Here is a 27,957-nt window from a genome sequence, read left to right as displayed (position 1 = left end):
GCTGCTTGTTGGAGTGGACTTTGAAAATATTGCCTTTTTCTTTTTTTGTATATATGTTATATTTCAGAATTAATTTTTTATAGTGTTGTTTAGCCTCCATATATTTGTGAATTTTCTGCTCGTTATTGATTTCCAGTTTTATTCCTTCATGATCTGAGAAAGTCTTTCGTATATTTTCTATTTTAAATTTATTGAGACTTGCTTTATGACCCATCATATGCTCTATGCTTGAGGATGATCCATGAGCACTTGAGAAAAACATGTATCTTGCTGTTGTGGGGTGTTATGTCCTATAAATGTCTGTTAAGTCTAGTTCATTTATCGTATTATTCAAAATCTGTTTCCTTATTGATCCTCTGTCTAGATGTTCTATCCATTGATGAGAACGAGGAATTAAAATCTCCAACTAATATGGTAGAGATGTCAACTTCTCCCTTCAGTGTTGTCAGTGTTTGCCTCATGTATTTTGGAGCACTCTGGCTTGGTGCATAAATATTTATGGTTGTTATGTCTTCCTGTTGAATTGTTCCTTTAAGAATACATAGTGTCCCTGTTTTTCTCTTTTAATTGTTTTTTTACGTTTGAAATCTAACTGTTGCATATTATTATAGCAATCCCTGCTCTTTTCTAGTTGTTGTTTGCATGAAATATGTTTTCCCAACCTTTCGCTTTCAACCTGTTTTTGTCCTTGTGTCTAAAGTGAATCTCTTGTGAACAGCATATAGATGGGTCTTGTTTTTTAATCCATTCTGCCAGTCTGTGTCTTTTCATTAGGGAGTTTAATCCATTAACGTTTTATGTTATTACTGTAGAGGCAGTACTTTCTTCTACCATTTTATCTTTTGGATTTTATATGTCATATCTATTTTTTTCCCTTTTACTTATAGTCTTCATTCTGTGCTGTTCTACGTACCTCTCTCTCCTCCCTTTTCATATCTGCCTTTAGTTGCTCCCTTTAATATTTCTTGTAGAGCCAGTCTTTAAGTTACAAATTTTCTTGGTGACTGTTTTTCTGAAAATATTTTAATCTTCCCCTGATTTTTGAAGAACAATTTTGCTTGGTATAGAATTCTTGTTTGGCAGTTTTTCTCTTTCAGAAATCTTAAATATATCATACCACTGCCTTCTTGCATCCATGGTTTCTGCTGAGAAATCCATACATAGTCTTATCAAGCTTTTCTTGTATGTGATGGATTGCTTGTCTCTTGTTGCTTTCAAAATTCTCTTTTTCCTTGACATTTGATCATTTGTTTAGCACGTGTCTTGGTGTATGTCTGTTTGTATCTATTCTGTTTGGGATACACTGAACTTAGATCTGTAATATTATATCTTTCATAAGAGATGGGAAATTTTCAGTGATTATTTCCTTCATTATTCTTTGCATTCCTTTTCCCGTCTCTTCTTCTTTTGGGACACCCATAACACATATATTCGTGTGCTTCATGTTGTCATTCAGTTCCCTGAGATGCTGCTCATATTTTCCCCGTCTTTTCCCTATATTTTCTTTTGTGTGTCGGATTTCACATGTCATGTCCTCTAGTTACTAGTCCTTTGTTCTGCTCCTCAGATCTATTGTTGTAGGTTTCCATTGTTTTTCATCTCTTCTATTGTGCCTTTCATTCCCATAAGTTCTGCAATCTGTTTTTTCAACCTTTTGATTTCTTCTTTATATTTGCCCAGTGTCTTCTTTATATCCTCTCTCAACTCACAAATTTGATTTTTGTTGAGATTTTGCCTGTCTCTTTGAACATTCTGAATTAGTTGTTTCAACCCTTGTATCTCATTTGAAGTGTTGGTTTATTCTTTTGACTGGACCATAGCTTCGATTTTTCCTAGTATGACTCATTATTTTTTGCAGGTGCCTAAGCATTTGATTTCCTTAATTAGTTTATTCTGGGGGTTTTTTTTCACTCTTACCTATTGTTTTCTTGCTGGATACCCTTGTTTTGTATCTGTTCTTTGGCATTCAGTTCCAATTTATTGTAGACCTCTAGAATATGTTCTGTTTAACTGATCAGAAATTTTCAGTTCTTGTTTTTCTGTTTCTTGCCCTGTGTATATGGAACCTTTTTTGAGGAGGGTCTCCTCTGATATGATCAACCTAGTCAGATTTTCGCATACCAAACAGGTCAACATCTCAGGAGCAGAGAGTAGCCAGCACCAGTTTTCCCTGAGGGTGAGACCCCTAGGTTGTCAGACTTTGCTACGAAGCCTTGAGACTGTGCTTTTCCTGTCCTGCCCAGCATCGTAAAACTTTTCTGCCCACACCTTCCCATGTGCTTTCCCTGTCCTGCCCAGCATCGTGAAACTTCTCTGCCTATAGCTTCCCACCAATGTAAAATGATATGGTGCTTTTAATTTCAGTAGATCTCTCCCTGCTGGGGATGTGGTTGAGACAGAGGTTGGGGAGTAGGCATACTTTGATTGGTTCTATTTTCCAGCCCCTGGGGCCTGAATTCCCTGAAGGATTGCCTCCACTTGAGCTGGGCCCCACCTCCTTTTTCTTGGGGAAGATATGCCCCTTAGGGAATTAACCCCTTTCACCTGACTAGTTACTTTGTTTCTCAGGCATATCTTAGTAGGGCTCTTACCTGGGGCATGCTGATGCCTGAGTGTGCTTGCAGTTCTATCTAATATGAGCTGTTAAGAATTTTTTAAAAATCGAAAAGCGTTTTCAGAGCTGGACCCCGTGCTCCTCGAGTTTGCCAATCAATAACTTGAGTTGGTACATGGCTCTGTGTATCCTCAGGCTCTGTGTGCCCCCTTTTCTTGTGGTCCAGCCCTTTTCCAGTAGTTTGTGCAGTCCAAATCATAAAAGCTTCTCTCCCACTCCTCAGCTCCCCCCCCACCCCCCACCCCACCCCCACACACACACATCAGCCCCATGCCCTCTGGTGGGATGAAAACTCCTGGTTGCTTTAGTGCTTATTCCTGCTATATCTGTGCTTTTGGGGCCTGTTTTCAGTAGTCATAATTTGTTAATTAATTCCTTAATTGGAATGTGGTTGAGTTAAGCCCTTGCTAGTCTGTTTCCTTTCCCCTTGGGGATGCAGCCTGCCATGCCCATGGAGAAGGAGTGCCGACCTCCGTGGCTTGGGAGACTTACAATTTTGTGTGGCTCTCATCCCTTCCACCCATTCCAAACTGGCATATGCTGTTTGTCCGGTCACTAATGTTCCCTGAGCAATTGTTATGTACAGTTCTTGGCTATTTAATAGCCGCTCTGGAGGACAAACTAAGTTTCATAACTTAGTATGCCGCCATTTTGCCCTGCCTTCATCTCTGATATATTTTTAAGTTCATCTGCAGTGTTTTTATTTCCATAATATCTGTTATTTTGCTATGTATTCTTTTAAATTCTTTTTTATTTATTTATTTTTAATTTATTTATTTTTATTTTAACATTTGTTCCCCCTATTATTTATTTCTATTCCATATGTTCCTCTCATCTGTTGACAAGGTAGATAAAAGGAGTATCAGACACAAGGTTTTCACAATCACACAGTCACATTGTGAAAGCTATATCGTTATACAATCATCATCAAGAAACATGGCTACTGGCACACAGCTGTACATTTTCAGGCAGTTCCCTCCAGCCTCTCCATTACATCTTGGATAACAAGGTGATATCTACTTAATGCATAAGAGTAACCTCCAGGATAACGTCTTGACTCTGTTTGGAATCTCTCAGCCATTGACACTTTGTCTCATTTCACTCTTCCCCCTTTTGGTTGAGAAAGTTTTCTCAATCCCTTGATGCTGGGTCTCAGCTCATTCTAGAGTTTTTCTCAATCCCTTGATGCTGAATCTCAGCTCATTCTGGGATTTCTGTCCCATGTTGCCAAGAAGATCTACACCCCTGGTAGTCATGTCCCACGTAGACAGGGGGAGGGTGGTGAGTCTGTTTGCTGTGTTGGCTGGAGAGAGGCCACATCTGAGCAACAAAAGAGGTTCTCTTGGGGGTGACTCTTAGGCTTAATTTTAAGTAGGCTTGACCTATCTCCTGTGGGGTTAAGTTTCATATGAACAACCCCAAGACTGGGGGTTCAGCCTATAGCTTTGGTTGTCCACACTGCTTGTGAGAATATCAAGAATCCAACTTGGGGAAGTTGAGTTTTCCCCCGTTCTCACCATTCCCTGAAGGGGACTTTGCAAATACTTTTCCACTCACTGATCAAATCACTCTGGGATTCATCAGGGCATCACCTGGACAAACCAACAAAATCTCATGTCCTATACAAAATTCCATGTACTTAAGGTGTTCAATCAACTATCTACATAAGTTATATTAGGAGATGCGCTAGTCAAAGTATAGATTTGTACCAAATAAACATTTTTTTGCTTTAGTCTCACACATTAGTTGAAATTTTAAAATATTAAGCACCATCTATTTTCAGCACACTGCAGTAATGACATTCCTCTGTTCTTCCTCATGCAAAAACATTTTTTAAATTTGTACATTTAGTCACTATCATTATACACTCTAGGCATTCCTAAATTACACCATCTCAATCTTTATCGTCTTTCTTTGTGATTTCATTTATGACTCAGCCTTCCTCCCTCTATCATTCTCATATGCAGCTTCATTCAGTGTTTTAACATAATTGTATTACAGTTAGGTAATATTGTGCTGTCCATTTCTGAGTTTTTATATTCAGTCCTGTTGCACAATCTGTATCCCTTCAGCTCCAATTACCCAATATCTTACCCTATTTCTATCTCCTGATGGTCTCTGTTACCAAGGAAATATTCCAAGTTTATTCATGTCAGTTCATGTCAGTGAGACCATACAGTATTTGTGCTTTTTTTTCTGGCTAATCACACTCAGCATAATGTCCTTAAGGTCCATTCATGTTGTTACATACTTCATAACTTTATTCTGTCTTACACCTGCATGATATTCCATCTTATGTAAATGTCACAGTTTGTTTAGCCAACTGTCTGTTGATGGACATTTTGGCTGTTTCCATCTCTTGGTAATTGTTAATAATGCTGCTATAAACATTGGTGTGTAAATATCCATTTGTGTCCTTGGCCTCATGTCATTTGAGTAGAGACAGCATATAGATGGGTCCTGTTTTTTAATCCATTCTGCCAGACTATGTCTTTTGATTGGAGAGTTTAATCCATTAACATTCAGTGTTATTACTGCATGGGTAGTACTTTCTTCTACTATTTTGCCTTCTGGATTTTATATGTCATATCTAATTTTCCTTCTTTTTACCTTTACTCATAGTCTTCCTTTCTACACTCTTCTCCACACCTCTCTCTTCTGTCTTCGTATTTGTCTCTAGTGTTCCCTTTAGTATTTCTTGCAGAGCTGGTCTCTTGGTCACAAATTCTCTCAGTGATTTTTTGTCTGAAAATGTTTTAATTTCTCCCTCATTTTTGAAGGACAATTTTGCTGGATATAGAACTGTTGGTTGGCAGTTTTTCTCTTTTAATAATTTAAATATATCATCCCACTGTCTTCTCGCCTCCATGGTTTCTGCTGAGAGATCTGCGCATAGTCTTATTGGGCTTCCCTTGTATGTGGTGGATTGCTTTTCTCTTGCTGCTTTCAAGATCCTCTCTCTCTCTTTGACCTCTGACATTCTGATTAGTAAATGTCTTGGAGTGTGTCTATTTGGATCTATTCTCTTCGGGGTACGCTGCACTTCTTGGATCTGTAATTTTAAGTCTTTCATAAGAGTTGAGAAATTTTCAGTGATAATTTCCTCCATTAGGTTTTCTCCTCCTTTTCCCTTCTCTTCTCCTTCTGGGACACCCACAACATGTATATTCATGTGCTTCACATTGTCTTTCAATTCCCTGAGTCCCTGCTCATATTTTTCCATTTTTTTTCCTATAGTTTCTGTTTCTTGTTGGATTTAAGATGTTCTGTCCTCCGGTTCAGAAATCCTATGTTCTGTCTCTCAAAATCTACCATTGTAGGTTTCCATTGTTTTTTTCCATCTCTTCTGCTGTGTCTTTCATTCCCATAAGTTCTGTGATTTGTTTTTTCAGACTTTCAGTTTCTTCTTTTTATTCTTTCCTTGCCTTCTTTATATCCTCCCTCAGTTCATTGATTTGGTTTTTGATGAGGTTTTCCATGTCTGTTCGTATATTCTGAATTAATTGTTCCAGCTCCTGTATGTCATTTGAATTGTTGGTTTGTTCCTTTGACTGGACCATATCTTCAATTTTCCTAGTGTGATTTGTTATTTTTTGCTGGCGTCTAGGCATTTAATTACCTTACTTAGTTTATTCTGGAGATTGCTTTCACTTCTTTTATCTAGGGTTTTCTTGCTGGATAAATTTGTTGTCTATCTGTTTTTTGACATTCCGTTCAGCTTTATCTGGACCTTTAGCTTAAGTTTTGTTTAACAGAGGAGAATTTTTCAGCTCTTGTTTTCTTGTTTCTTGCCCTGCTTGTGTGGTGCCTTTCCCCCTGACACACTTAGGAGGGTCTACTTAGATATTATAGACCCCAGCCAGATTTTCCCAGACTAAACTGGCTTCCTATCAGGAGGAAAGAGTCACCTGCGTCGGTTTTCCCTGAGGGTGAGACCCAGAAGGTTGAAAGACTTTCCTGTGAAGTCTCTGGACTCTGTTTTTCTTATCCTACCCAATATGTGGCGCTTGTCTGACTACAGGTCCCACCAGCATAAGATGATGCGGTACCTTTAACTTTGGCAGACTCTCCCTGCTGGGGACATGGTGGAGACAGAGGAGAGGTTGTAGGCTGGTTTTAATGGCTTCAAATTACCAAGCCCTGGTGTCTGAATTCCTTGATGGAGGGATTCCACCTGGGTGGGGCTTCAGCTCTCCCCTAGGGAAGGCACAGGTTCCAGATAAGCCCCCAAAAGAGCTCACTGTTGTCTATGTCTGGGGCAGTTGCAGCCTGAAAAATCCTGCTGTTGTATCCAGAGCCAGTCAAGCCTTTGTAGATACACAGCCACAAAAACCTCTGTTTCCTTCTTTTTTCTTCCCCCCCTTTTCTGTCAGTCCTGCCCCCTTGGCACTGGGGCAAAAAAGAGCAACCTCCACTTTGATCAGGTTCACCTAAGCTGGGGGCCTATTTTTAGCAGTCAGAATTTGTTAATTAGTTCCACAATTGGCGTTTGATTGTGCCCAGTCCCTGCTGCTGGTAAAGTCCTTTCCTTTCCCCTCTGGGAAGTGGCCTGTGGGGGAGGGACGCTGGCCTCCACAGCTTTGGGAACTCATGGTTCTGGGGGGTGCTCGCAGCCGGTCCAGCTGGTCCAGACTGGGATATGCTGTGTGTCTGGTCACTGACATGGCCCCAGGAGCTTTTCTGTACTGTTTCTGGTTATTTAGTAGTTGTTCTGGAGGACGAACTAAAATGTGCATGTTGTTAAGCCGCCATCTTGACCCAGAAATATCTTAAATTCTTCTTTATGCTCTCCTCTTGTCGTCTTAATATCCTTTATTTCCTTATGCATCTTTTTTCATTTCTTTCAGTTGATTCAGGAAATTTGTTTTAATGTCTTTGTTCCAGATTCTGTGTCTCCTTCAACTTTTTGACTTGTTCCTTTGTGCCATTTCTTCTTGAGTTTTAGTATGCCTTGTGATTTTTTTGTTGGTATCTGGTCATTTGATTATTTTGATTGGTCTGTTCTGAAATCGATTACTCTCTCTTGTCTGAGGTTTAGTTGTTGCCTGGGTCTGTGTTAGGCCCCTGCTTTAGTAGTTGTATCATTCATATTTTTCAACCAAAGCGGGGCCGGTTCCCATGCAAGGGTGTAGACCAGTTCCGAGGGGCCTGGGATAGGGTCTGGAGAGGCTCTAAGAAGCCCTGCAGTTCCCCTGCACTTTCTAGCCTGCCATGCAGGTGGCACTGTTTGATGATGTAATCATCCTCAGAAGCTGTTTTCTTCCTGGAGCCCAGGCAGTGTCTCACCCGGTGGGGCTGAAACAGTGGTTTCCTGTACCCTCACTTCACTCAGTGTGGGGCCATGTCCCTCACTTAACTTGGTGCAGAGGTCTCCCCCAGGTGCCCCAGTCTGCAGGTATCTGTTTCTCTCAAGGGTGGGCAAGGGGCAGCCAGGAACCCAGGGTTGGAAACACAGTGTTTGTCCACGATTTCTCAAACTCTTCATCGCTCCCTGAACTGGGCCTTGATATGGCCTCTCCTGTTCCCTGGGTCCCCAAACAGTTGATTTGGCTAGTTTCTGCTTGGCTACTTGCTACTTTTGGGAAAGATTCTGCTGCTTCCGCCCTGATCCTCCATTTGGACGCTCTTCCTTTCTGCTCTTTTGTATTTCACCCTCCCCAGCAGCTTGAGTCCTCTCTGGGTCTCTGTGGGTTTGGGTCTCTGTGTCTCGATATAGATGAAGATCTTTCTCACTCTGTGGGAGAGTTTACAGTCTGTGTCCGGTGGAAGATGGGAGGGGCCCCAGTTGCTGCCTCTGAGCACTTCCGAAGCTGGGTGGGACCAAGTGAGGGGAGGGAGGACCAGCCGATCTGGGGCATAAATTTCCTACCTGATATTTTTTCTCTTTCTTCGATTCAGCATTTATGAGATTTTTCTCTGGTCTTTACCTTCCTCCCAAGTTCTGAACCAAGTGAGAGTTGTCCTTTTTTTCTCTGAGTCTCTGGGGAGAGGTTTTCAGTAGCTGTTTACATTGCAATATTGATGACATCACCTCCAGAGCTTTTTATTGAAAGGCACCACTGGGAAGAAATTCCATGTAGAAATAACTAAGCAGTGGGCAGATTATTTGATGATGTAAGGTATGACTTTTGTTCTTTAGTTTATTTCCTTAGAGAGCAGAAAGCTAATGCCTTCTGAAGTTAAAACCAGGTTCAGTCCAGTGCTTGCATTTGTTGATGGTCTTCCTTGTGCCAGGCACTGGGCATGAGGCTAGCAAGGCCTGAGCCTGCGCAAAGCTCTAAAGTTACAGCTGCAAACGCCAGAGAGGGCCCTTGTTTAAGAGACCAGGAGGAACTGCACCAGGGCATGTGAGAGATGACAAGCAGGAGGGAAAATGAAAGAACCAGGGAGAAAATCGTTTTGCCACAAAGGTTCCTAGTTTGTTCAGTGCTGTTCTTTGCCACAGAACTTAGTGTAAACCTCAGTCTCATGAGTTTCAAAGAAGATAACATTGATGCCTCTCAAAAGCCCTGCCCCAGCTTTCCCTTCACTGGATTCTTTCCCTCTCCAGGCCTCAGCACTGCCTTTGGCCTTTCCATTCTGGATCTGTTGCAGTCAGTGGTCCCTCACTAGTGTCCCCTGTGGTCCACATCCATGCACACCAGCCCTCAAGTACCTGAAATGTACTCAATTTTGGCTTCTTTCTCTGAAAGTACTGTGAGAGTCACAGAAGTAAGTACACTACTCTAACAGATGTGGAGACCAGAATTCTTTTTCACATATTGAGTTACCTTTACTGACTAGCAACAAGTATCCTGGTAGCAGGGAAGAGTGAAAGTCTGTGTATACTGGGGTGTGCAGATGTGTGCAGGTGGCAGTGGGGAAGGTTGAGAGTCTGCGTGTACTGGGATGCACAGGTATGTGTAAGTGGCAGCAGGCCAATTACTTGGACTGCCCTACCCCACAGAAGGGATCTGTGAAGCCCAGAACCATGAGGCCAGCACTGATTACTCCACCTGTCATAAACATCCAAGACTGCTCCACCCATACCGCCCACCACTCACCACCCCAGTTTTAGAGAAACATTTCTAGGTTCCTATTTAAACCGAGTATAGAATGTTTGAGGTAGGGCTTTTCTTTTGGGCACAGTGGCTTTGGAAAAACTTTCCTGCCCTCCACACCTTGGGGGCAGCCCCAGTGCTAGCAAATGCCTGGATCCATACCCCCTGCTAGCATTCGTTTGGCTGGCCCGATGTGGTCCCTTTGCTGTAGACCGGCACTTGACCACTGCAGCAGCCAGCAGTTCCTGGAACGGACACCAGAGCCTGGGCATGGCTCTCAAGGCTTCATATGTGTGTTCTCCTAGAAACCTTCCAAGAGCCTACTGCCCCCAAGGCCCAGAGCCGAGGCCCAGGTCTCCGAGGAGGCGCTGATTTAGGACCTTCGCCCTCCTGCCTGACCCAAAGTCTGGACTCCCAGCACCCTGCCCTGGCCTGCCCCTCTCCTTGTTCCAAGAGAAACAAAACTTTCTTAGGAATCAATTTCAAATTTACAGAATAGGTGCATGAATAGGATGGTTAAAAGAACACCAGCCTAACCCTTTACCCAGATTTCCTTTTGTTAACATTTAATCCTCTTTTGCTTTATCTCCTGTGGATGTTCTCTCCTCTGTTTGTCCCACTCTCCTCCCTTCTCTTCCCTTTTCTTCCCTTTTCTTCTCCCTCTATCTCATGTCCCTCTCTCTGTCTCTCTCCCTTCCTTCCTGCCACCCCCTCACCAGTATAATTTTTTGGAATTACCAAGAATAATTTGCTAGCTTCATGGCCTTTCACATACTTCAGTGTCTATTCTCTAAGACCAGTGCTAGTCTTTTATACAACCCCATTCAGTTACCAACTTTAATCAGTTTAAAATCAACAGAATACTTTTTTATCTAATTTGCTGTCCTAATGGTAATTTTGTCAGCTGACCCGATAGTGTCCTTTGTGGCTTTTTTCTTTTTTCCTCCAGTATTGGATCTGGTCTAGCATTAGGCGTTATACTAGTTTTTGTGTCCTAGGATCACTTTTTAATGTTCTATAAGAGTATTTTGATTTTTATTTCTTTGTTGAAATGTCTAATTTTGGAGCTATTTGAAAGAACGTTACTTACCTCTCTTTGAAATAATTTTTTTGTGTAGGAAGAAGCTTCTGGTAAACCAAATAAGACTAGCCACAAATCGTTTATTTTTTTTATATTATGTAATATAGAAAGCCTTTTTAATATGCAGTATTTTTCAGAATTAAATTTTGCTTTTCTGTTTCACATCTGTGAACTCTTGATTTAACAAGTAGTTTTCCGAGTTTTATATTATTGTAGTTTATTCATTTATTTAAAATTTACACAAAAAGAAATGCACATATTTAAATGTTGAATTTTTTAAATTAGAGAAGTTGTGAGTATACAGTAAAATCATGCATGGAAAACAGAGTTCCTGTATACCACCTGGTTGTTAATACTTTGCATTAATGTGATCCATTTGTCACAATTCATGAAAGAACATTTTTATAATTGTACTGTTAACTATAGTCCATCATTTACAACAGGGTTCACTGCTTGTGTTGTACAGTCCTGTGTTTATTCTAAAATTTTTATTCTGGTAATATATATACAACCTAAAATTTCCCTTCTTATCCACATTCGAACATATAATTTAGTGATGTTAATTACATTCACAATATTGTGTTTTCATCTGGACTATCCATTGCCAGAACTTTTCCAGCAATCCAAATAGAAACTCTGTATAATTTAAGTATTAACTTCCCATTCCCTACCCCACCCTGGGCCCTGGTAACATATATTCTAGTTTCTGACTCTGTGAATTTGCTTATTATAATTATTTTGTATCAGTAAAATCATACCATATCTGTCCTTTTGTGTCTGGCTTATTTTTCACTTAACATGATGTCTTCAAGATTCATCCACATTGTAGCATGTATCAGAACTTCACTCCTTTTTATGATGGAATAATGTTCTATTGTGTGTATATACTTTGTTTTATTTCTCCATTCATTGGTTGATGGACACTTGGGTTACTTCCTTCCTTTGGCAATTGTGAATAATGCTGTGAACCAATATGCAAACTTGTTTGAGCCCTTGTTTTCAATTTCCTTGGATATATAACCAAGTAGTGGGATTGCTGGGTCATGTGATAATTCTATTTTTAACTTTCTGAGGAACTCCGACTAGTAACTTTATATTACCAACAATAGTGAACTGGGCTTTTTGTTTCTCCACAGCCTTTCCAACACTTGTTATTTTTCCTTTTTTTGAATGAAGTCACTATTCTAGCAAGTGTTTATAGTATCTCATTGTGGTTTTGATTTGCATTTCCTTCATGACTAATGACATTGAACATCTTCTCACGCACTCTTTTAGATCTGTTTTCTTTGGAGAAATGTCTATTCAAGTGTTTTGCACACTTTTCTTTAAAGCCATTTTATTGTGGTATATTCATATACTATACAGTCCATCCAAAGTGTACAATCAGTGGCTTGCAGTATAATCACAGAGTTGTGCATTCATCACTACAGTAAGTTTTAGAACATTCTCATTATTCCAAAAACAAGAACAAAAACAGACTAGCACACCCTAACTCCACCTGTTTTTGACCTCTAGCATTGGTGATACATTTGTTAATGTTGTTGAAAGAATATTAAAATATTACTGTTGACTACAGTACATAGTTTAAGATAGGTACATTTCCCCCCCCCATATACCACTCTATTATTAACTCCTTGTAATGATGATAACACATTTGTTCTAGCTCATGCTAGAAATATCACTGAGTTTTGTGTATTTATCTTGTACTCAGCTCCTTTTTAATACATTATTAGTTCCAGTAGCTTCGTTTTAGATCTTTCAGGATTTCTGTATATGGGATCATGTCACTTACAAATAGGAAATGTTTTACTTTTTCTTTCCAATTTTAATGCCTTTTATTTCTTTCTCTTGCCCAGTTGCTCTGGCTAGAACTCCTAGTACAGTTTTGAATAACAGTGGCGTTTCATTCTCTTCATTGACTCTGTTTCTAAAATGTCTCTAGGCATTTCTTTTCTCTCTCTAAATGTCTTTGGGCTCTTTCTCAGAAAGGGCTCCAGGAAAGTATTAAGACCCACCTTTATATAGGGTGGGTCATGGAAACAACCTAATCGAAAGCTCCCACCCACAATAGGTCTGTACCCACAAGAATGGACTAGAAGAACATGGCTTCTCTGGGGTATAGATCAGTTTTAACCCAGTAGTTCTTCTTAGAATGTTTGGTAAAATTCCTCTGTAAAGCCATCTGGTCCTGGGCTTATTCTTTTGGGGAGGTTTTTGATGACTGGTTCAGTTTCTATACTAGTTCCTGGTTTGTTGAGAACTTCTATTTCTTCTCAAGTCAGTGTAGGTAGTTTGTATGTTTCTAGGAAATTTGTCCATTTCATCTAGGTTATCCAATTTGTTGGCACAGTTCATAGTTGTTACAGTGCTTTTTATTTCTGTGGGGTCACTAATGTCCCCCTTTTCGTTTCCAATTTCAATAATTTGTATCCTCTCTCTTTGTTTTTTTCTTGGTCAGTCTAGCTAAAGGTTTGTCAATTTTATTGATCTTTGCAAAGAACTGGCCTTTGGTTTTGTTTAGTCTCACTACAGTTTTTTAAATTTTCTATTTCATTTATCTCTGCTCTAATCTTTGTTATTTCCTTCCTTCCTTCTTGCTTTGGGTTTAGTTTGCTCTTCTGTTTTTAGAAGCTCTAGTCTTGAGGTTTGGTCTCTGATTGAAGTCTTTCGTGTTTTTTACTGTAAGCAGTTAGCGTTTTAAATTTTCCTCTAAGTACTGCCTTTGCTGCATCCCATAACTTTTAGTATGTTGTGTTTTCATGTTATTCGTCCCAAGATAGTTCCTCACATCCTTGTGAATTTTTCTTTGATCCATTGTTTGTTTAAGAATATGCCATTTAAAAGGTTAAAATATATTGGGTAGATGGAAATACTAGCGGTCAATGAGAGGGACAGGTAAGGGGTATGGTATGTATGAGTTTTTTCTTTTTCTTTTTTTTTTTAATTTTTTGTTTCTGGAGTGATACATATGTTCTAAGAATGATCATGGATGAATATACAACTATGTGATGATATTGTGAGTCACTGATTATATACCAAGAATGGAATGTTCATATGTTAAGAATAGTCTTATTTGTATGTTGTTATGCTTTGTCAATAAAATAATTTAAAAAGAAGGGGAAAAAAAAAGAGTATGCTGTTTAATTTCAACATATGTTGAAATTGTTAGTTTTAGCATTTCTCCCTCTGCAATTAATTTCTAGCTTCATTCCATTATTGTCTTTGAAGACACATTGTATGATTTTAGTTTTTTTTTTTTTTTTTATTTCTGTCCCTTTCTTTTCCTTCTCATTTTGGGACTCCCCAAATGCACATATTGGTATGCCTTATGGTGTCCCAAGTTTCTGAGGCTGTGCTCATTCTCTTTTATTCTTCTTTCTGCTGCTCAGCCTGAATCATTTCAGTTGTCTCCAAACACAGATTCTTTCTTCTGCCCCCTTCAGTCTTGTGTTGAGACCATCTAGGGGAATTTTTTCCTAGTTTTTGGGTTCTTCTATTTCAGCATTTCTCAGGAGAGATTCCCATGTTGTTCACTCATCATTTTCCTCATATTCTTTAGTTCTTTTTCCATGTTTCCTCCAGAGTCTGGTCCTTTTCATTCATGGTTGCTTGATTTTTATCTTGTTCCTTTATATGGGCCATCATTTCCTATTTCTTTGCTAGTAGTCTTTTGTTGCACACTGCACGTTCTAATATTTTAAACTGTTTCCTCTGGGAGTTAGTCCCTGGGTTGTCCCTTAAGTTTGTATCAAGCTATTGATATGACAGAGATTTTCTTGAATGCCAGGAGCTAATCACAACCACAAACCAAAGCTTTGGAAGCACCTTTCCTTCTTCTTGCAGATTGGCTGTGCTTTGGCTGCTGCTCTCCTTCAGAGCTCAGTCCTCCTGTCTTCCTTCCACATTTACATATATATTTTAAAACATTTATTGTGACTATATAACATATATACAAAAAAGTGATAAATTTCAAAGTACATTTTAACAAGTAGTTACAGAACAAGTTTCAAAGTATGAAATGGATTACAATTCTACCATTTCAGTTGTTTCCTTCTAGCTTCTCTAAGACACTGGACACTAAAAAGAAATATCAATATCAATTCAGTAGTCATAATCATTTGTTAAATCCTGTCTCCTCTGATACAACTCCTCCTTCTCTGTTGATCCTTCTCCCACTTATTAGTGGTATTTGGGCAATGACCCTCTAACTTCTGCTTGTCGAAAAGGGGTATCAGCATTATGGGGTAGGGGAATACAACTGATTGAAGCTCTTAGAGAGGCTGGTAATTCTGGGCTTCAGGGCTTATCTGGCCTAGGAACCATCTGGAGGTTATACCTTCCATGTATTTTATCAGAGCTGTTCCCTGGATTTTCTGGAAAGAGCCTGTGTCCTAGTAGACCTCCCCTAAAAAATTAGTCTTTAAAACAAAAGTTTATAATGTTCTGCATCTCATTTTCAGTGGGCAGCTCTTGCAGCGTTTTATCTTTAGAATTTCAGTTCCCCTTAAAATTTATCAACTCTGCCATTCCTTTTAATCTAGACCGTTTCATTAGTAAGTACTGTATAGCTGGTTTTTATGCTTAGTACTCACCTGCCTAGATTATAGCTAGTTCCTAGGCAGAAATAGATGCTTCTAAATGGAAGAAAATAGCAGTAACAAATTGTATGCACAGAGTTCTTATTCTTTTGCACATAGGGGTGCCTGCTAAGACTTGTTGTGATACTGTTTATTCGTAGTGTATTCGGGATCATAGCAAGCTTGGGTATCGGTTTCTAGGACCATAGCTAATAAAGAACCATGTATGTGTGATCAGAGGCTGACAGCGAGAGAGATGAACAAGGACAGTTTCAGTCATGCAGCAAGTGAGGCCCTGCATGGAGCCTTGAGGTGTATAGACTCTGTGCCCCCAACAGACTCCGGGTTGTGTCAGGGCATGCATACTGTAGCTGATCACCATTGGGACCAGGGAAGATTATCTTTAATGAAGACCATCATTATCATTAGTCTGAAGTGGCCTGAGGGGGAGATGGAGTTTATCCTCAGTGGTTAATGTTGTGATGGATACTTGGGCCAATAAATGATGGACTTAGGTGCCCTGAGATGCTGCATATGAGTGTTGGTAGTAGTGGAAAAGCTCCTTTAGTATTCGGAGGGTACTGGGAATTCCAGGAGGACTTCCTGAAAGAGGCAACATTTGAGCTGTACCTTGTGTTATGGCTGACACCTAACATTGAGTGCCAGCTATATACCTAACACTATTCTAAGCCTGTGAAATGTACTGACTCATTTGATTTTCACAGCAATCTTAAGAGATCTGTCTGCAGTTATCCCGATTTTTGTAGTTGTAGAAAGAATTTGCCCAAGGTTCCACTCCAGAGTCCATACCATTAATCACTACCCTGTGAAGAAAATAATCCAGACAAAAAAGAGTGGGGATGGGAAAGTGAGAGGTGGAAATGTGCATTGGAGCAAGGGGAGAGGGGTGGGGTTGACAGGGGGAGGTGTTAATTCAGGCAGGAAGGTCTGAGAGCCACCACAGACTTCTAAAAACTTCTTAAATGTACAATGAATCCTCCCCTACCCAGCACTCAGTGCTGAAGTGTTTTCAGCCAAGCAGGTGATAGCATTAAAGTTGTAGTGTAATTAAAACCCAAGTTTTTATGCTTAAAAGGTCAAATCTTTATTTATGTAGAACACTTCACTTTCCTTAGCAGCCCCTTTTTCCAGGGTACTAAGCTATAAAGATGTTACTGTGGTTATATGAAGATATGCTAGCTTTTTAGTCCATTAACTAAGTTTTTGGTAAACTAGCGTTTGTATTCTAGGTTGCTGTTGTCAAAATGAAGAGCACTGAACGAATTTATGCAATGAAGATCCTCAACAAGTGGGAAATGCTTAAAAGAGCAGAGGTAAGTATGGAGAGCCCCCCTGAAAACAATAAATATGGGTTTTATGTAAGAGAAAAGTGACCACGAGGCCCAGCTTCATCCCTTGACTAGAGCCAGCTGCTTTTTGTCCATCAGTTCTCACCCCCCTGGGCATCCATGACTCTCTGTGATTGTGTCGTTATTTATTCGTTTACCAGACCATCTGCTGAGCCTTCACCCCTGAGTATATCAATGAGGTTTCTCTTTACTATAAAGTCTTCACAGAAGTTTTAAAGTATTTGTAGCAGTTCAGATCCATATGCAAAATAAATTGTTGTGTTTGGAGGCTACTTACATACAGAAATGTTTTTATATTTCCTCTTAGAGGGAAAATGAAGATTATAAGTAGAAACAGATTACTGCTACTTGGCACTCTGGGACTCGCCTTTTCTGAGTTACATATCAGCCCCCGATGGCTGTTTTGTGTCCTGATCCCGTTCCTTCCAGCCCTCACTCAGCCCAGAGTCTCCCCTTCTAATTTATCTGAGACTGGCTGATACCAGACCTTTGTTCTGGGCAGCTACTTTAAGTTCTGTCTTCTCTCCTCATCCTCTGTGTCCTGCCATGCGTTCTCCGGGGGCAAAGTCTCCTTCCTCTCCCAGGGAAGACGCCACCAACTGACCTCCTGTTCCCTTTCAGATCTGTTCTATTGGTTATGCTCTAACCCTCTCGTCATGCTCTGCCAGAATGCATGCTCCACTCCTCCACAGCCCACCCTCTGCACAGTGGTTGCTCACCCCCGTTTCACTCTGAACTTGGTAGAGAGTCATCTGCACTTGGCTGTATCATGGTGTCTGTTTCTCTGTAAAGCCCAGCAGCCTGGGTCCCCTCCACAGCCAAAGGCAGTTGTTTTCTCTGGTCAAGAGCCTCGTTCCTCCGAAGTCTAGCGTGTTTTCTTAGCCTCTGGCTTCCTGAATTTCACCCCAGCACTGGTCACCAGTGGCCATGTCCTCCTTTTGAAAAATCCCTTCTTTGGTTTCTAGCCTTTCTCAGCATAGCACTCAAAACCCTCATTCCCTTGCATGCCTCTTCTTCGTACATATATTTGAGAGACACTTTCTTATGTCCTGGAATTCTTGTCTGTTCTGCTGATGACAGCAGCAACCTTGAATAGATAACTCTTCAGACTGTATATCTAAGTCTTAGTCTCTTACCTAAGGCTCTGGATTTTCTTTAGCTTAGCAGGCACTCTCATTTCGGCATCCCACCAGCACCTCAGGTTCGTCACATCTAAACCATTTGTAGCTTGTTCTCCTTTCCCGTCCCTCCTTGTTTTACTGTCTCCTGCTATGCTGCCCACATATCTTACACCTTCTTACTGCTCAATAAATGCATGGTGGGGGCTGAGTGACCCCCACAACAGCAGTGGCCAACGACTGACCCACTACCCTCATACCACGACCTCCAGTTGCGGTCTTCCTTCCATGTTCTGTTGGGCTCCTCTTCCACCCTCACCACCGTCATCTTCCTCCTCTCATGCCTTCAGCCTGCCTCTTTACCTCAAGACCAGTCAGCCCTAGCAGCTGCTCTTCACTTCACCATCAGACCTTTGGGGAACATATGAAACATCTCAACAAAGCATTCCTTATGTGGGGAAAAGTAATTACTGTCAGAGGAGAACGGTGGATGCTTGTTGCAAATTCCATTCAAGATTATATTTTTAAAGGAGTGATTGATTTGTAAAAGAACATAGCTAAGTTATGTTTAATGTGATTTATGTTAATGTGCAGAATGAAATGTTTATGTATGTATTTAAATTTTTAAAATTATGAAAATCTTACGGTTAGGGAGAGGTGATTCTCATCACCCCATATTATGTTAATATTTATCCAAATAGTGGAACTGAGAAAGTGCTTTCATTTAATTTGACTCTGGTTATACAGATTTATTTAATTGGTATTGTGAGAAAAGTCCAAGAATGTCTGCTAATCATGCTCATTATCCTAAAAGGTATAGAGAACAAGATATATTATGGATTTATATAATTCTAGTCAAGGGTAATTTACCTCTTTACTCTTATTTAATAGGCTTATTTTCAACATTAAATTTTATAATATCAACTTCTAAAATCTCCCTTAAAAGATTCCAGCTTAACATAAACAAGAAGCTGGGCAGTGGAAAAGTTTCTATGTGGAGTATGCACAATTTAGAGAACAGACTAGGATTTTTCCCATCTTTTTTGGTCATAAAAATTACTAAAAATTTTCCTATATGCTCTTTTTAAAAAAATAAAGCAGCTAGAATAATATGCTTTGTGTCCATGGGCTACCATGCTAGTGATCCCATTTAAGAACAGGTTTTTATTTGTAAGCTGGTGGGTGGATTCTTGAGAACTTGGAGGGCAATCCCCATGTAGGCCATGTTAGGGATGCTGTCAGGTCCCTGGGCAGCCCCAGAGCCACTCTAACCATGACATAAGGGTGCCCAGTGTGTGCAGTGCTGCCGAGCCTAGAATGCTCACTGACTTTGAGACCATTTCTTAGCGAGAGGACACGCTGGAAAATAGGCCAGGTGCACCAACCCCCAGGTCTCCCTTGCCAGCCCTCTGGTGCCTGTGTGGTCATTGCAAAGGGGTTCCTGATGACTACGGAGCTACTTGCCTCTGGACATCTGGCTGTTAGTGAGCTGTCTGTTGAGCCGGATGAGGCTTCTTGTCTTGCTATGGATGGGGACTGTCAGGACATGCCTATCCATCTCAATCATTTTTGTTTTGAAACAACAGAAAACATGGATGCTATAAAGGTCATGCAGGTGAAAGGACACAGGTGAAACATAGTCTTGTGCCTTGCCTAACTAGCCCTCAATAACTAGTATATTTTTGTTATGCTTTGCGAGTTTGAAATATAGGGTAGAGCTTAAATCATGTTATATGTTGAATAAAGAGAAAGTTTTATTTTAACTGTGCCAAAGACCTAGTCACTTTTAAATATAGATGGCTCCCATGTGTTGAGGATTGTTTTTTTTAAACCATAGCAGCCTTTTATCCTTCTGCTGCAGGCTATCAGTCTTCGTAGAAGAATCCTGTTATGCCCCATGCATCAATACACCTCAAATTAATCATGTTTCTTAAAAATAACTGACTCAGCTCAGTAAACAGGTAGCCATTCTGTCCTGCCAGTCATGGGTTGCTGACGCCTGACACAAGACAGAGGGGTAGACGCTTGGGTGGTTACTCCACAGTGGTCCCTTAAGCAGCTAAGCACTGGTGCTGGCCGGAGGAGCCCAGGTGGGAAACTGCTACTTAAGTCCACTTGTGAGTGTGGGTGGAACCTCAAGTGTTGGCCATCTGCAGGAGAGCAGGGGGAGGCCCCACAGAGGAGAGCAAGCTCTCAGCAGCTCTTAACACATGTGTGGGGGGTGGGGTTGCAGGAGCAGGAAAGGTCAGAGGTGCCCTGCCTTTTAGCGAGTGTAGAGTCCAGGAGTGCCAGGAGACAGTGAGGAGCAGATGGGAGGGGGTTTGCTTGGAAGGAGATGGCCGTGCGCTGGGTTCCAGGTGGCACTGTCTCAGGGCCTCTGTCATGGCAGGGATCCCTCATGGTCAGGAGTGTGCTCTGCAGGCTATTTCCACATGGACACAGATCATCTCCCCCTTCATTCTTACAGACTGCCTGTTTCCGAGAAGAGCGCGACGTGCTAGTCAATGGTGACTGCCAGTGGATCACCACGCTACACTATGCTTTCCAGGATGAGAACCACCTGGTGCGTGCTTTCCTCCCCTCAAAACTTGGTGGTAAGGCAGCCTGGAGCTGACCTTCTCAGCACTTAGGTTCGACTGAATAAAATTGAAGAGTTTGTTTTAACGCAGTCATTACCATGTGGGACTTTAAAAAAATATGCTTGTGAAATTATTTATTTTCTCTAATCATTTGTTAGCCATTTTGTTCACAGAGTTTATTGCTTTTTAAACATTCGTTCTTATATTGTGTTTGAGTGTAAGAAGCTGCTGTGGGGGGGCTGGGGGGTGGGATGGCTGAAACGTCCTGCCCCTGTGCGTTGAGTGTTCTGGTGGCTGTGCCGGAGCACTCTGTGTCAGGTCTGCGGCCTGTGCTTGGTAGACAGTCTGCCTCTGGGAAACCTTCGAGAAGACAGTTTTGCTTCCATATTCTTGTCATCTTTTTATTGTTCTGACTTGGACTGGGACTTAATTTCAATACTAAATGATCATCTTTGTGACTCATGTGTGGATAAGTTTTAGCATTCCCTGTAGTTGAGCAACTGGTTTTATAAGCAAAAGCGACCTTTGGACCTAGGCACTGAGAAAGTTGAAGGCTGCTTTAGCAGTTCAGGACTTCTGATTCTGGGAATGGATTTCCAGGTTTGCATACACCTAAGAAAGTCTGCTTGATTGACTCTAGGTGGATACAACCTAGGCACACCTCCGAGGAGCATGTCTCAGGTTAACCCCCTCTACCTGCCCAGCTGCAGTTGCTTCTGCCACTACAGCCTCAGACCAGGACTTGGTACTCACACCCTGAAGCCTGCAGCATGCTGAACAACCTGGGATACTTGTATTCATACTTAAAGAATTTTTCTCACAGCCAGGAAACCCCTTCGATCTGAAGGTTCAGGACTATGTAAATCAGTTTGTTACACCCATCATTTAGACTTTTAAAATAGTCTGTCCAGTAGAGGGGGCAGCAGGCATCTGTCAAGCACTTGTGATATGCTAGCCTGTGGCTGTCTTGCTCCGTCTTCCCAGTGACCCTGCGTGTCAGGGTTCAGAGTTCCACCAATGGCGATCTGGGCACAGGTGCCAGTGGCAGAGTCAGGACCCCCATTGCTCCCTGTTGCTGTAGTACAATGCCCTGTGCCCTTCCTTCTGTAGTTACAGAGCCCTAATGCTTCCAGGCAAACCCATTGACTTCCTGAAGCAATGCACCTGCTCAGAGAACTGAAGGGACTACCCCCCCAATTCTTCCTATTTTAGTTACATCCAAATGACATTTCCAGGGAGCACAAGGCAACATGGATCAATATGGAGGGAAGAAGACTTACCAGGTTTATCCTAAATTGAGACACATCAATTACAAATCTTGTGAAGAAGCCATCTTTTCTGAGAGAATTGATCTTTAGGTTTTGGAGTTGTCCCTTCTTGAAGTACAAGGAAAATTAAGCTTTGAAGTTTTGTAGAATGTGAATATGGCACCACTAGCCTTGGTTTGGTACTCACTTGGCTGCGCACAGCAGGTGCTTTTCTCTGGGACAAGGGCAGTCACCCCTCCTGAGTTGTTACAAGGAAAGGAGACAAGCTGGAGAGCACGCAGCTCTGGGCTGCATGTGTGCTGTCGCTCAGCTTGAAGGCTTGGGTTCCTCTGCCTATTGCACATGCTCTGGTGTCAGTGGGGTGCTCTTCCAGGCATCATTCTTAGTGCTCAGCACCCCCAAATCTAGTTCATGTCATGACTTTTATCATAGGTATCTAAACTTGGGGCTTCAAAAAATTAAACCTGTTTCACCAGTAATTAATTGAAAGAGTGTTGCCTTGTTGACCAAACTCAGAATTCTATGTTGCATGACAGAAGAAATAATTGGGTTGGTTCTTATCCCAGAAATCTGTTTCTACTTGTTTGCCTTATACGCCCTTGCTGTTTGCTTTTCTCATAAACTTGTTTTCCAGGAGACCATCAGTCAGGTTGCTGTAATATGTTTTCTGTGTACCTTTTAGATTTCTCGGCAGGCACGGAAACTACTGAGGTCCACTTTATATTGTGCTAGACATACTCATACTGCTTTCTTTTTGGGGCCTGACATGTATCCACTTTTAGTAAGCAGGAGTAGTTCTGGAAGTTTTAGGTCTCTGTTGTTGGTTCCTCCCTCCCCCCTCACCCCACAGGCATCCATCAGCAGGGGCTCTGCACAGCCTCCTGCCCCCTGCCTCCATCCACTTTCTCCATCTTCCTGGCCCAGCCCTAGTGCCATTTGGCTTCATCTCCTGCTGGACCCCAGGATGGCCTCCCAGCACCCCCTCTCCTGTCCCACTCTTGCCCTGCTCCCTCATTCTCCACAGAGCACAAAGGATCTGTTTAGTAAGTCAGGCTGCATCTTCAGTCCCACATGAAGTGCCCCAGTGACTCTCATTGGTCTTGAAATGAAGCCCCCATCCCGACTGTGGCTGAAGGGCCTCCCTGCAGGGTCTGGCCTCAGCCCCGCCTCCCTTCTTGTGCTCAGTTTTGTCCACCTCTTCTGGTTTTCCAACATGCCATGCTTACCTTCCTCTTCACCCTTTTCATGCACTGTCCCCAGGACATCACATGCCTGGCTCCTGCCTGCTGTTCTGGCCTCCACTCCGATGTGAGCATCTTGCTGATGGCTGCCTGCCCATCCACGCTGGGCAGCTCCCCGGCCACGCTCTGTCTACCATGTGGTTTTGTCTTTTTCCCGATACTTGTGCTCCTCTGGTGCTTGCTTACATCCCGCTCATGTCAGCCCACCCGGGAGAGGCCTGGCCAGCTACATGCATCAGCGTTGCTGTCGCCAGCAGGTGCCAGTCAGTCTATCATGAGAGATTGAATGTTCTAGTTTGCTAGCTGCCAGAATGCAACACAATATAGATTGGCTTTCAATAAAAGGGGATTTATTTAGTTAACGTATAGTTCTTCAGAGGAAAGGCAGCTGACTTCAACTGAGGTTCTTTCTTACATGGGAAGGCACAGGGCGATCTCTGCTTGCCTTCTCTCCAGGCCTCTGGGTTCCAATAACTTTCCCCAGGGTGATTCCTTTCTGCATCTCCAAAAGCCTGGGCTGAGCTGCGAGTGCTGAGATGAGGTATGCTGAGCTGCTTGGGCTGTGCTATGTTGAGTCTCTCATTTAAGCACTAGCCAATTAAATCAAACATCATTCGTTGCAGCAGCAGCAGGCACGCCTCCTAGCTGACTGCGGATGTAATCAGCAGCAGATGAGGTTCACATGCCATTGGTGCATGTCCACAGCAATAGAACTAGGCACCTTCATCTAGCCAAGTTGACACCTGGACCCAAATACCACAGTGAGTGAAGGAACAACTGAAAGGACTGACTCCATGAACTTCCATCTGTGTAAAGAAATTGTGCTAGGTGTGGGAGAGACAGAAAAATGATGAGCAGGGATTCCCTGTGGACTGGAGAGACGGTGAGGAGGGAGGCCAGGGGAGGGAGTTTTCCTTGGGTGGGGCTGGGCAAGGCCACAGGGAAGCCTCACAGAGGAGGGGACCTGAGGTGGCCCTGAAAGTTGAATTTCTGAGGCAGCTGGAGAAGGTTGCCAGGAAAACTGTTTGAGCTTTGCCTTCCCTCATTTCCTTGCATCGAGCGCATCCCTGCTCCTGTGCTCAGACAGGCCCAATGGGGCTTTCCCCTCCATAGCATCAGTTTTGTGTCTCAGAGATATTCTCATGACATGTGGAAGTCCTTGGGCCCCGGAGTCCAGCTGTTTGGGTTCAGACCTGGCTGCACTGGGTAGCTCTGGACCCTCATCACCCCCACCTTTGCCACCTGTAGGACAAGGTCATGCTGGGTGCACTGCGGTGAGGATGGGCAGAATGCATGTGAATCTCGTGTTTGAAGCATGGGACATCGTTTTGTTTAATAAATGGGACCTGTTGGTATTCTTGTTAGGTTCTCAGCAAATGTTAAATGGTTCCTTGGCTGTGTTCATGATGTTAGAAGTTAACCACTCACCTCAGAACAGGAAGTTGGCAACATGGGAGGTGATGGCCGTAGGGCTGAGGCAGCCCCCAGCACAGGAGGCCAGTGGGAAGGGGCTAGGTCAGCCCGGGACCCAGGAGCCAGGGTAGTAAGAGAAGGCTTTTTGAAAGATTGTAAACAAGAGGGTGGCGTTTTAAAAAGACCTTGGGATTCTCTGCCCATGTACTTATGTCCCAAACAAACAAAAAAACTCAAACAAAAATTCAACAGATGGTGTTGCAGAAGGGGAGACTCACTTGAAAAAAAATGAAATGTGATCTCCACCTTATAGCATTCCAAAGACCTTGGGGTTCAATGTGAAGAATGGGTTGAGGTAGGCAAGAATGGAGGAGGGTAGACCCATGAGGAGACTGATGAAGTAACCCTTATTGGGGAATATTAGCAGGTAGAATATTTTGGCCTTAGGGCCTAGCAAGGAGCGGGGACTGAGAGTGTTCAGAAGTTAGGCATGGTGCCACATTATGGGGTTGGACACCCCCGGGTATTGAGAGCCCATTGCTGAGAAAGGGAACCCAGAAGGAACCACAGGCTCTAGGGGTGTTGGAGCGGTGCTAGGTTCCATGCTGGTAGACTGGGTGGGAGGCCCCTAGAGCATCCCCATAGAGATATGTGGGAGGCTGTTGGGCATGGGGCCAGCAGCTGAGAAAGGGTATCTGGGCTAGACTAGATTTGTTTGTTTTTTCTCCCATTTGTTCCTAAATACAAATCATACTGACCCAGGTTCTTGTGCTCTCTCATACCTTCTTTGTAGGATAAGATAATGCTATTAGAAATAAGTTCATATTTCCTTTGTACTTTTTAAAACACTAAAGAATTTTTATTCCTTAGATTTTTTGTGTTATGTGCCTAAAATATCTCTTTCATCATTTGATTGATTTCTAGAGCAAATGCTCAAGAGTGAGGATTTCTGTGTTCGACCTACAGTAGTTGCTGACCTGAGTCTGCACACCTTTTGGCTGTCCCTTCCAACTGGTCCTTTGTCCTACAGCTCATTCCATGGGGAAGTTTGACATTTAATTGCCCAGTTTAGTGTGACTAAATATTCTGTTCTCTCCCCTCCATTTCTCTTCCCAATTTGTAGTACTTGGTCATGGATTACTATGTAGGTGGTGATTTACTGACCCTGCTCAGTAAATTTGAAGACAAGCTTCCAGAGGATATGGCAAGGTTCTACATTGGTGAGATGGTGCTGGCTATCGATTCCATCCATCAGCTTCATTACGTACACAGGTAATCTGCTTCTTGTACACTCACTGGGAACCGCATCTGTGTGTCAAGTGAGGCTGCGGGTGTCCTGGGGGCCTGCAGCTAGTGAGCCTGCTCTGGGCTGCTCCTGCACTACCTCCTGGTGCCACCACATGGTGCCCAGTAGCTGCTAGCCATCGGCGTGTTGTGACAGTGTCACACCTGTGGCCAAAGCTATCTGGTACTGGGTGTTGGTGTGACTGATTCAGCCGTTCCCCTGCCAATACCTGCCAAAAGAGGCCTGCCCAACCCCAGAGCCCATGCGGGTCCTCACCTCACTGTTTGTGCTTTCTCAACTTTCCCCTCTGTTCCTCATTGACTGCATAGAGTCCCAGCCTCATCACCCCACAGAGCACTCTGGGAAGACCAGGTTGAAGATGGGGGGCTCACGTTAGAGCAGCCCACAGGATTCGATTCAGTAATAGTATCGCTGTCTGTTGAGGAACCTCTAGGTGGGAGAGAAGCACCAAATGCGATCCCCTGCCCCTGCCCATTTGTCCGCCCACTCTGCTACTAGGCAGCCCCTTCCCTCAGTAAGCTGCAGCTGTGCCTTTGTGTCCATCTCATTCTGGTTTTTAAGACTCAGAGACTCAATCCTAGTTTTTTTCTTTTATTTTTAATGAAAATAATTTCATATAAATAGTTTTTAAAAATTTAAGTCATTCTCTGGGGTTTATAATGAAGAATATGAATCTCCAGCCCTATCCCACCCCAGTTTCACTCATCATAGGTAACTATTATAAGTGGTTTTTTTTAGCTGTTTCTTCCAGTTTTTGCCTTCATAAGTCTAAATAAAAGGCTTATGTTGCTATTTTTGTCATTTCTTTTTTGGTATAGGTAACATCTATTACATAAACACATCACACTCAAACATACCCACATATACAACTAGAGCTAGAGCATACACTGTCTTCTCACTCATCTCCCCGATAGGTATTCTCAAACTCTCTCTTCTCTTTCCTTCATCATCTCCCCAGTTAGTAAAATAATAACTTTTGGTTCAATCGGTATTTGGTGTTTAGAGTATAATGACTGTATGACTCTTAGTCACAGATAAACCTTAGCATATATAGTAGTTATATTTCTTATATAAATTGTTTTCTCTGGAGTTAATAATTGCCTTCCCTTTTTATTAGCTTACTTTTCTTTGTTACTGTTACTAATTATCCCTAAATAGTATGGCTGAATTATAAAACTGTATGTTCAGACATATTAGGTTGTCCCGCAGCACTCAGCCTTCCAGAACTCTCCATTGTTCTGGTCCTTTCTGCTTTGGTTGTTCTGTAAACTTGTGCTGTTTTTCATTCTAAGATTTCTTCTCCAGAGAAGAGATTCCCTTCTCATCTCTGGTACTGAATCCCTTGTTTTCTGAAGCACATGAAAGAGGAAGCTCCTTCTTGTCTTAGCCCTTGGATTTGGTAGCACATTCCTCCAGTAGTTTCTGGAAAAGGAGGGCATGTGAGATCATCTTTTTGAGGTCTTGTCTGTCTAAAGTGTCTTTATTCTTTCCCCATACATAATTGATGGATTGTCTGGTCTGGAATTCTGGATTGGAAGCCACCTTCCTGTGGGGTCTGGGAGGCCTGTGGTTCCTTTACCATCTATCCTCTGTGCTTCTCAGGTGTCTGAGGCCTCTGGTTTCCACAGTGTTGGGGATTTCCTTTTTATTCTGTTATTTTGGAGTGTCCTAAAGTTTCTCTCTTGGTCTGGGTCCTGTCAGGAAGAGAGGAAGACACAATAATTAGAACAGGGAGAATTACTGTAAAGAGTTATTAACTTCAGCAGGGAAGTGGAGTAGCAAGGGGTGGGCCAATGAGCTGTAAAGAAAATGGTAAAGAGGTTAGACAGGGATGGCAGATGCAACGCAGAGACCTCAAGGCTTCTGAGGGCTCTCTGCACCAGTGGGGTTTCTGGAGATCTGGGACACACCGGAAACCCATCCTCTCAGAGGCTGGGAAAAGCTGTGCACCCTGGTGTCTTATTGGAGGCCCTCCACTATCAAAAGCTGGCATCTTCCTGGAGGCCCTCCACCATCAAACTGCCAGAGGCTGCCAGGTCCTGCAGGAGCCTGAGGCTGGAGAAACCAAAAGGGCCTGCAGCCAGCAGAGCCCTTGCCTCCAGCGCTGTTTCTCCGGCCCCTCTACCGAGAAAGCTGAACATGAGGATGAGCAAAGACCTGGTTCTAGTCAGTTTTCAGAGCAGGCAGCAAGGGTGGCTGTGGAGCTGAGGCAGTGAGGTGAGGCCACACACTTGGTGTTTGAGGTTCCTGAAGGTGAAGCACAGTGTGGGGGCTCCCTTTCACGGTGCTGGGCCCTGGGTGTGGAGTCGTAGCCCTCATTTCTGGGATCTTTGTTGCAATGGATCACTCC

At 42.6% G+C, this 27,957-nt stretch overlaps 1 protein-coding gene across 3 annotated transcripts in view; it reads left to right on the top strand.

Moving 5' to 3' along the window:
• Nucleotides 1-27,957, top strand: part of CDC42BPB (CDC42 binding protein kinase beta) — a 211,080-nt gene that overhangs the window by 97,502 nt on the left and 85,621 nt on the right. For all 3 annotated transcript variants that reach the window (XR_013160527.1, XM_077123642.1, XM_077123643.1), the window contains exons 3-5: nucleotides 16,563-16,646; nucleotides 20,268-20,363; nucleotides 25,425-25,573. Coding sequence is in view for 2 of the 3 variants with exons in the window: in XM_077123642.1 (XP_076979757.1) it covers nucleotides 16,563-16,646; nucleotides 20,268-20,363; nucleotides 25,425-25,573 (329 nt within the window). In the remaining variant the exon portion in view is untranslated. The remainder of the gene's footprint in view (nucleotides 1-16,562; nucleotides 16,647-20,267; nucleotides 20,364-25,424; nucleotides 25,574-27,957) is intronic.

The sequence above is a fragment of the Tamandua tetradactyla genome, chromosome 12 (genome assembly GCF_023851605.1).
Source record: "Tamandua tetradactyla isolate mTamTet1 chromosome 12, mTamTet1.pri, whole genome shotgun sequence".
NCBI lineage: Eukaryota > Metazoa > Chordata > Mammalia > Pilosa > Myrmecophagidae > Tamandua > Tamandua tetradactyla.
This window is presented reverse-complemented; position numbering and strand designations above follow the sequence as displayed.